The following is a 10,707-nucleotide window of genomic DNA, read 5'->3' as shown; positions in this document are numbered from 1 at the left end:
TGTCAAATGTAACGCAATCTGTGGAATAATGGCGGATGCATAACAGATCAAAACAGAACTGAGCTTAAACGAGTTCTTGATGAGAATCCTCGATTAAGAGGAGGATTTTAAAGGCTGCTAACAGACTTCTGAGTCAGTTAGGATCTCAGAAAATTGTTAAACTTCTTGTAAACGGCGGCTTATGAGGCGAAAGACAAATAATATTGATAGATGTTATGAAGCGGGCTTCGGAGAGTTGAAATCTGCTTAACCGTGGCGATGTCTGAGAGTGATTTCGTACACTAATCACCGAAAATGTGGCTGAAACAAACTGGAAATATAACATGAGGCATCGTGGAACATCCAGTTGTCGACATGTCGCGAGGTAAGTGGAATATGTCATTATTTTCTTTGTGCATCGTTATTTTTACGTTATTATGCTAATTAGGACGGCGGTCTTTGTTGACAAAAGCACAGCTTAAACTTCTTCTTCTAACATTTTACAGTTTTAACTGCCCCAAAATGTTATTGCATGTTTTTACAGGTGAGACATTGCTCTTTAAGTGGAGGGTAGTTTTGGGATCTCAAGTGATGTACTTTTGGCGATATTTTCCTTTAAACTTCGCCTTTTTTGTGGCGCTTCATCAGTAGTCCGAAAGGGAAGAAATTTAAAATTCTGTAGAAAAATCAGGTGATGATCAAATTGCCAAAACAGCCTCTCAATGTAACAAGAAACATTTGCTTGTCTCGAATAAAGGGTTTTTACCCGGATTTAGATCGTTTTCTTTGTATGGCAAATTGTTAAAAATGTGCCCTAAAATGGCCGCTGAAAGCCCTCTCAGAGGGGCAAAACCAAGATGGTGGCCCCAGCGCTAAAATACGAATCGAATTGAACTGAAAGTTATATTTTTGTGAATCACTTATCTAGACCATTCATCTGAGAAAGTTTGAGGAATTTGATTTTTTCTGGTCCAAATGGCCATAATTGAAAATTACAGAGGGCGCCTCTTAAGATGTAGGCTGTGTAGGTATATTTGGGGCACTAATGAGATGTAAGCTGTGTAGGTATACGTGGGGGATTAATGAGATGTAGGTTGTGTAAGTACGATGCGAGGGATTAATTAGTTGTAGGCTATGTAGGTATATTTGGGAGATTGATGAGATGTAAGCTGTGTAGTTATATGTGGGGGAATAATGAGATGTAAGCTGTGTAGGTATATGAGGGAGATTAATGAAATGTTGGCTGTGTAGGTATATGTAAGGGATATTAATGAAATGTAGGCTGTGTAGGTATATTTAGGGGATTAATGAAATGCAGGCTGTGAGGGGATATTGGAGGATATGTAGGGGGGTGGTTGAGGAAGAAGACTTGATTATATATCCTGGAGGCATTGTTTTAAGAGAGATTAAGAGAGATGTGTATATTGCGGTGGAGTTAACTGGCCGCCCAACCATCCGGGTGGTGTCGCAGTTATAAAGCGAAAGAACAAAAGGCTTGGCTGTGAGTCAATGAGAAATCACTGACGTCATAGCCAAACTGGACAAACGAGTTTCTGACACCGGTTGGATTTGATTATTCAAAATGGCTGACATACCTTAATTTAAGGCTATAATATGCTAATTTGCCAAACATTCTTTATATGCACGCTTATGTTCTGTAACGGCCGCTATGTAATTTATGCTATACATACAGTTATATAATATACGCGTTCTTGAGTTACAGTAGCCGGATTAAGCCTTGATTGATGAGGTTCGTTTAAGGTTCTCTCTGCCATCTAATATTACTCGCTGCAGCGAAAGGGTAGTTCAAATTCGTCGACAACGTCTACCGTCTACGAATGCCTACGAGCGAAAACAACTTCCGGTGCCACGTCGCCTAAAACATCACAATTTTCAATGTTATTCCACCAGATATCATTGTCTCCGCAACATTTACATTTGAGGTCATTTTGCGTTGTTGTTTTGCAGAGGACGGCTATGAAATGTACAAAGGTTTACTGAACACACTTGTATAGCCTTTGTTTTGTTCATTAAACCTTTTGTAAGGTGGTGTTCGTCGTTGTTTGCTCCAGACTCCAGTCCACACTACGCCGGAGGAATTTAAAAACGCACACAGCTTTATTTCTACGGTTAGGCCTACGGTCCAGAGTAAACCGTCGCGAAAACGGAACTTTTCGAAAACGCTCTTCAAACAGAAGGAGTTTGAAAACGCCGGCTTTGGGTTTTCGTGTGGACGGAAAACATTTTAAAACGGAGCTTTTCGAACACGATAGGATCAGGAGAACCACGTGAATTCCCTGGCGGAGATTTCCTCAAACAAAAATATAAAACAACCGCTGATTGTTGCGTTTTTAAATTCCTCCGGTGTAGTGTGGACAACCGGGCCTAAGCTTCCTAGGCTCCTAATGAAGTCAATAATCAGACGGCGTTCTTCAATGAGTCCAAAGAGAAAACAATGGAAGGAGGTCCCGCGCAAAGTAGAAATGCACCATAAATAAACACCGTAAACAAAATAAACATTTAGGAGTGGAACTCTTTAAGGACCTCGATCAACATTAATATTCGTTATATGTTGCTAGCATTATCACGAAGGCTGACCCGGTGGCTAAATAAATTTTTACTTTACTTACTTTTACTGTCGGATTTATCAGGAGGAACCTGGAAGAGCAAGAGAGCAAGAGACCATCTGTGTGGGATTCACATACCCTAAAGGAAATTCATGACATCCAGATCTAAGGTGTACAACGACAAGCCGCTCGTTTTGTTAAACATTTTATTATCGAATACCGTGAGGGTGTGTGACCGGTCTCTTGAATAAGCTAATAATGATAACGCATCCCATTAAATCGGTTCTGCAACCATTTCTCGTTAAATCAATTGTTATCAGTTCATATGGAACCAAGCCGGCTATTCACCTGATGCATACTACTTCCGCAGCGGTCGCTACATGTAACATGTAATATTCGTTAGATTTAGAACAATTAAGATTACAGAAAATGGATATTGGAGGATGTGCTCAAGTGACAGTTACAATTTAGGTCTTCCCTTGTCTACTCTCAGAGAGTTCACACGCACAATTTACTCGGACCGCCACGACCATGCCAGAAAACGAACTTCGTATAATTTCTGTTAGCATGTACAATGTAATCTCCATAAGTTGTAAAAAGACGTGGAAAATTCTTTGCAAACAAGCTCTCCATTAATGCGTAGACAGCTGTGCTTGATTCTTGAACCAAAATGGTTTAAACTCACAACTTGCGATTGGATTAGGAAGACACTCAACGAAGCAACTTGAATAGTAAATATCTAAGCGGAACTCTTGTGCTTAAATATCCTTATTCTTCAATTTGTCTTTATTGTGTCCAATACGCGTTTTCGTAAAGTACGATTTGATACTGCGTACAAAGCCCGAGTAAACACTCTTAGAGCGTCTCGTTTAGTTGTTAACTGAACTTTATTTTAGGTCTTCAAATGTTGCGTTAATTAGAGAAAGTGAATCCCATTTGATTAATACTACAAGTAGGTAACAATAATAAAAACAAACAAACAAAACAACTGATAAGGGGAAAGTTGAAAGAAAAAACTGTCAAAGGGAGGCAGCGTGGCCGAGTGGTCAGCGTGTCGGACTCGCAATCCAGCGGTCCCGGGTTCGAGTCCCGCTCTGACCACTACCTGGATTTGTTTCTCGGTAGCCCCCCGTGTTTAAATGCTCGGCCACGCTTGTAAATAGCTTGCCATTAGGAACGAAGTCACCCACACCACCGGAGGGAGCTTATCACGTAAGGTTTTTGTAACGATTGGAGTGGAGTGCTAGCTCATAGCTGATTACTCCCCCCACTAAAAAAAAAATGTCAGGTGGCCTTAGCAGTTCGCATAAATGGTCTCTTTAGTTGAGTTATAATTATTTGGGTTGCCATGCAACGCTGGGTAGGAGAGTGGCATGACGCCCCAACCCCGCAGGGGTTTCAATAACATTAGTTATAAGAGGCCACTGAAAGTGTAATAGGCGGCTGTGACCACCAAAGGGGCCGTAAGGCCCCTTTTCCCTAGGGGGGTCTGGAGGCATGCAAACAACATGTACGCTATTTCTTTGGAACGTTTAGTCTGCCCGCTTTTTTGTAGCATTTAAAAATTTCAGTGGTCGTCGTTGTTGTTGTAATTGCTTTTTTTTTTTTATTAATATCATTTTTATTTCAGTAATGAAATCCAAACAGACGGCGGTAAGAGGTCCTACAGGCAGCGGTAGACCGCCGGTAACCGGCTTTTATTGAAACCCCCGCCCAACCGGCGTTTCTTGAATAATAGTAGGGAGTTTTAGCAATGACGACGGCGACGCCGAGAACGACACGTTGTAAAAAAAGTATTTATAGTTTATCCTCGAATGTCGCAACTGTGTAGATCTGTTCAGGACGCGTATCGCTCTAAAAACTTGCTCAGGCCAAATACGTAATGACAGCGTTCAATTTAAAAGGAAGACACGAAATATTCGCCATTGCGGTACACGTTCTCTAAAATACATACGACTGTTATTTCACGTTGTTGTTTTACAGAGGACGGCAAAGAAATGTACAAAGATTCAAAACGCACGTGCAGAACAATGTAGTTCTGCTCATTAAACCCTTTGTTTGGTGACGTTCTCGTTGCTGTCGCCGTCTTGGTTTGCTAAAACTCCATATTAACAAGTCTCCGGAGCGAGTTTCTACTTAGTTGCACTGGGGTGGTAGCCGCGGATCCAACAAACTCATCTCGTCCTGCTCTGGTGGTGGTTGTAACCACTCGTATAACGTAACTTTAGATGAAAAAAAGACTAGCTCTGGCGGAGAATAGATGTCCCAATCTCGGCACTTGCATACTTTCAGATTCTTTACATCTTCGTGTTCAAAATCGCAGCAAAAGTATACATCGCAGTTATCGGACTTACAGTACACGAAACTTAAAGCCATTGAAAACGATAACACGAAATAATTGTTTAAACCAAGACCAGAGCCAAGACGGATATGGATTTCAAATTTATGCCATTTGTTTTTATTTCTTTTCCAACAGATAAATGAATTTGTAAAATTGTAAATTGTCAATACTAATATTATGCTTTTTGTAAGCAAATCCAGTGTACCATTATTTTTCTTCAATATATTCTCGGTAGCTAAGAACCATGTATAACACAACCCCGGGCTTCATTACCGCAAAACGTTTAGTTTTATTTCTGAGTCATTATTTCAATTTATATAAATTACTTGTGCTTCACTGCTGCAGTGATGTGTTTGTGTGTGTGTGAATTGTTAGCCCGTGGCCTCAGTTCTAAAATTATTCCTGTACGATTACTCTGACTAGGGGAGCGTACGCGTGTGACAATTTATTCAGTTATAAGTTACAGAATTTGCACATGAATTGAATTAATTTACACCAGCAGTATTACCAGATGAAGGCTATTTTTCATCATATGCAAACCTGCAAGTAAGAAATCTATAAAGTGCTATAAATTAAAGAAATAATTCTTATGTTTACTTCACCAGTTCGCTCATGCAGATTTAATCACCTTACCGGCGCTTACAATACCACAATATGTAATCTATTTGGTTTTGTTATAACTTTCCCGCAAAGCTGGAAGAGAAAAAAAAAAAGCCATTCTAAACAAATAAAAAATGTTCCATTTCAGTGGGTTTGCTTTACGTGGGGAGCATTGAAAAGGGGATCTACACTTTATTGTATAGAAGAAAAATGAAAGAAAAAAAAGGATAATGATATATGGAGAGTAGAAGATCTATATCTGCGCTGACTAAAGAACCGGAAAGCAGCTGCCTCCGTCCCTGTCATTAACGTAAAATCCCACGGTAATATTCTAAGCTAAAGAACACATCTAGTTAAATAAAAGCTTAATTAGTACGAATATTTTTTCGTGAAGTTGTTTTCTTTGTTCATTGTGACATTTCATTTACACTTATTCATAACATTCATAACATTTAGATGTCATAAAACGTAATTAGTACTCATGGCGAAAATTTTCTATGAACTATTTAAAGGAAAATATGATGGAAAAATATAATTTAATCAAATTTGGTAAAATTTGTCACCAATGCTTTAGTTGAGAAGCTCGTAAGGTCAAAATAAAACCGAATTGCGTTCCCCACCGTAAAATATTTTCATTTTTATCGATAGGAAGTAGACGATTTTGCTGTCCAATAAAGAACCTTTGTTGGCTGTTTTGTTGAAGATTTTATGAATAGTGTTAAAAGCACAGGAAATATACTGCCGTCAGTGCTATTCAGCCCACGTGAAGCTGAAAGCGCAAGATTGTGGACGATCATGAAGGAAAACACAGTCGTCTTCACCTTTCTCATTTTAGCGTTATTTAATATGGCCAGCTACAGCAGGTCTTCGCCGCTTTATCGTAAGTATGCATCCTTATGTTTTTACAATTAGGAACACGGCAGAAATCGAAAGCACAAGGGATCGATTATTCAATTGCATTTAAATTTTTTCGTCCTGCGATTTTAAAGAATGAATATTCAGCCCCCTCCCCCCCCCCTCCGAAAACCCCCGTGAATTCTTGATCAATTAATCTTTAAAATACAATTATCTATAATTTCTGAACCGTAAAAAGGAGATCGCCTTCATTGCTCAAAAATTACATGCTTGCTTAAGCTATGAGTTCAGTTCAGAAATCAGAGTGAAGGTTAACGATGTAAGCGCGCAAAAGAGATAAAAAAAAGTTGTTATATACTTATCGCTTGTCGGTCACTGTTATTTGAATTAAATTTCTAATATTTTCCGGCGCGCAATGGCAGGTAAAACGGGCCTTTTTAGGCATGTACTGACTCGATTCGGGAAGACGGCTACTTACATATACATGTTTGTTGAGATGGAGGCCGTGAAAAACGGTCATACAATTTTAAACCATTTAGCATGTTTAGGAAGAGTACAGATGTACAAACCAACGATTAGCCAAAGATAAAAACAAATGTCTTACTAACAAGACTTTGAAATTCTTGCACCCGGGAGGGGGCGAAAAATAGTTGTTCTATCAAATATTTGACGACAAAGACGCAACATATAATTTACCATTCAGCTTAAATTTAATTTATCTATTCTATACTTGTCTTGTAACATGCAAATATGTCGTTAATTTTATTCAAATTCTAGAGCGTGAAGAAAACTCGAAGCTCCTGGTCGCTCGCAGAATGATGCTGTCAGAAGGTTAGAAGACTTCAGTGATGTATAGGCAATAACCTCCATTTGACGCGGAAATATGCTCGGTAATTGGTCCGCGGACATTACCTGTTCCGAGAAAATGAAATAACGTGTTCGGTTTTTTTGCGAAGTATGAACTGGAAAGGGTCTGGCGGATGGAGGTACTAAAATCTCAGTGATCAGTTAAATTTTTGGCAGCTTAAATTTCCGTCCATTTCTCGACTCATCTTCATTCCATTTCTCAGCTCAGTTGAAAATCGCGTCAATTTTTGGTCGACAGTTAAAGCATCTTGACAAACTCTCAGCTATCACTTAACAGAACCGCTTAGAAATCTGCAACAACTTGATCGAGAGCACACAACGCACAAGTTTGAATCTGTTATTTTGCCCGGGTTATGTTTAGCCTCATCGCCGGAGCTGGAGATGCCTGAAAATACAAGGAAAAGACATAAGTCGGATTCCATGGTATACCGCGAAAAAGTGTTGCATAACTATTTTAAACCGTGCCACAGAAACTGCAGTAGCCAACAGAACCAACGCATGCGCACACGATGGGAGGGTCGGTCGTAATCGTCGAATATACAACGGTTTTTCTGACTTTCCATAGCATGGTATAAAACCTGATAAAATCATTCAGACGGGTGTTCACAAAACATAGAATGCAAAACATCTTTCTTTGTATTGAATATAATTGCAGATCCAGAATTTGGTGAAAATCAACGTACTATGAAAAGACCTTGTTTGACAGAAAGGTGACTAGCGTTGATTGTTGTCATTTCTATATATAACTACAGAATAACTTAAATTAAGCCTGAAATATAACTTAAAAAAACACTTAAGACCCTTGATAGTATAAGTGGTACACTTATTCGGTACCGGCGAACTTAAAGCTGAGGGAAGGGGGTAATCCTACGATGGACTAGCATCCCATTCATTCATCCATCCATCCATCCATCCATCTATCCATACTATTAACTTCATGTTATAAGCATGAAGCATGATATAAGCACCAGCCTGATGAGCCACTTGGCTCGTATGCAGTCTTTACCTTAAGGTTACCGTAGTGATCATGAGTAAGCCAAACTTTAAAATTTTATTAAGTTACTACGAACTTGGTAAAAATGAAAAATTATTATCATAATAGGATATATACACAATTTACTACTGATGTGGTAATATCTCGTTTGTTTTGCAGTGGGTTGATGTGCGAACTGTCTCCAAGAATATGATGGCTCCTTTGAAGTGCTAAAAATTTTAAATGTCTTCGTTAACTCGGGACGTCAGATTAGCAGCAAAACCGAGAAATTCTTCTTTTCCACTTAGAAATGGAATAAATGGCTTTTGATTGATGATTTTCCACGCTGCTCTGTAATCATAATCACATTCTGCTTACCTAAAAAAACACTCATGCCTGTATCATCGTGCTCTTTTAAAAGTATATTAAGAGCCAGTTCCTGTAAGGGACCGTTCATTTTTTATAAGGTAGGGGGGGCTGGTGGGATTTGGGGGGGAGGCCATGCGAAAAAAAATGGCTTTTGAGGGGGGGCCATCCCAAAAAAATAAGGGAAAAAGGGGGGGTCACGTGAAATATTTTAGTAAAACTTTAAAATGGCATAACGTTTGAACATCAAAAAAATTGCTATAGAATAAACATAGAAGGCAGGATACAAATTTATTACAAACTTTCCTTCTGCTTTAAAAAAACGTTTGGCCACAAAAAGCATTTATAGCTACTGAAAAGAAGTATTTAACACTGTTATTTTTGAATGCAACTTTCACTGGCACTCATCTTCATCTTCGCTGTCATCGAGTTCTTCGTCGCCGCTTGTGCTGCTATGGGAGTCTCTTTCACCAATGCTGCAAGAAGCAGCAATGCTTTCCGTCAGAGTGTACTCTTCAGGGTACATGAAGGTGTAAACATAATCTCTGACTTCCTGCTCAAGGTTTGTGGTGAAATAATTCCCTTCCAAGAGCTGTGCGATGTATGGCCCATCACTTCTAAATAACGACGTGGCAACATCCTCAACTTTAATACACTCTTCCGGGACGGCCGTTCTAGGAGGGTACACAAGGCATTGTGGAAGATCATTTCCTAGCGGGTTTCCAACACAGATTCCATAAACTCGTTGGACGTTGTTTTCAGTCCGCTTCCTCTTTCTTTCATTTGACTTTCTGCGGTTTTCTTTTTTCCTTCTCCTTTAATTGATGTGCTGTTTGAGTGTACCTTTGAATATGCTGTTATAATTGCTCTTATTTTCTAGTGCTTCCATGTCCTGCGTGACCTTCGTCAACTTAGCTTCTATACATTTGATCTGTTTTACGTTAAAACTGTGGGCAAATTCTTCGCCCTGCTTTAAAGCAAGCCCATTGGACTGAAAGAGTGTGGAATCATGTTCCTTAACATCTTTCAATATGACATTCAACTTTTCCACAATTGCTCTGAGCTCTTTGATGGAGAAGTTCAGTTTTCTTCCATCACTGGGCTTCAACTGGTACCCTGGCACGGAAAACTCACCCACCCTTTCTGAACAGCCATCTGCACTTAGAAAGATTGCTTCTTTTGCTTGTAAGATGTCAAACTGCCTGGATCGTTCAGCTGTAAACCTTTTCTTAAACGACTCGTCGCTTTCGCCATTATTGCGCATTTTGGAATTTTGCGCATTTAAAAAGCAGCAAGAGTGAGAAAGTAAAGGCAATTGTAAGACATTCATGCTTGCAGCAGAAGAGTCCTCTCAGAGCTGGCCAACCAACACTGAGAAATGCCAGGACATTGACACAAAATGACAACAGGGCAAGTGCTGACAGCAGTGAAACAGATGAAAGTGACAATGATGAGTATGACAGTGATGCCATTGACTCTGGGGGAGAAGATGACTCAAATGACGTCATTCTTGCATTCATCAATTCAGAGGAGGAAGCTGCCAATGAGAGGCCAAATGCCACACGCTCTCTTTCTTTTGATTTGTTCTTTAAACAACAGCTCTCTGTCGTATAGGGATTGTAAATATTGTCTTCATAGTGAGCACAATAACGTGAAGTAGGGGGATAATAGAGAAATATTAAAAAAGTTGAAATCTAAATATTGTTTGTTCAATTTTTTTTTTGGGGGGGGGGTCATCCCAAAAAATGACCGCTATAAAGGGGGGGGCCATGTGAAAAAATTGGTAAGCTGAGGGGGGGTCATGCGATTTTTAAATGGTGCTTCCCAAATCCCACCAGCCCCCCCTCCCTCATAAAAAATGAACGGTCCCTAAATACCGAGAATGAGATGACAGTCGCGAAATTTTCGATTTCTTCATATTTTGCCTAAGTCACCTCCATAGTGAGTTGTTTTCGAAAACACCATTCAAAGGTCCTGAAGCGCTTTAGTTTTTTCGAAATCGAGGAAAGTTTGAAAATCGCCATTTTAGCTGCCTGACGCCGCCGAAAATGGCCGAAAATTGTGCATTTTCTTTTCGCTCGTACAGATCAACGCGATGATATCTACCAATATACTTTGGGTAGCTCATAGTGCATGTCTTGCTGTTTCTAAAGCATTAA

General features: G+C 39.6%; 1 protein-coding gene across 1 annotated transcript; it reads left to right on the top strand.

Moving 5' to 3' along the window:
• The first annotated feature begins 6,185 nt into the window (after nt 1-6,185).
• Nucleotides 6,186-8,528, top strand: LOC145466339 (uncharacterized). Its single transcript, XM_081450050.1, has 4 exons — nt 6,186-6,367; nt 7,120-7,173; nt 7,865-7,919; nt 8,363-8,528. Exons 1-4 carry the CDS (start codon nt 6,196-6,198, stop codon nt 8,394-8,396), a joined length of 315 nt encoding a protein of 104 aa, XP_081306176.1. The 5' UTR covers nt 6,186-6,195; the 3' UTR covers nt 8,397-8,528.
• Nucleotides 8,529-10,707: the final 2,179 nt, after the last annotated feature.

This window comes from Orbicella franksi, chromosome 13 (genome assembly GCF_964199315.1).
Source record: "Orbicella franksi chromosome 13, jaOrbFran1.1, whole genome shotgun sequence".
Classification (NCBI taxonomy): Eukaryota; Metazoa; Cnidaria; class Anthozoa; order Scleractinia; family Merulinidae; genus Orbicella; species Orbicella franksi.
Note: the sequence above shows the minus strand (reverse complement) of the source record. Positions and strands in the feature narration are given on the sequence as shown.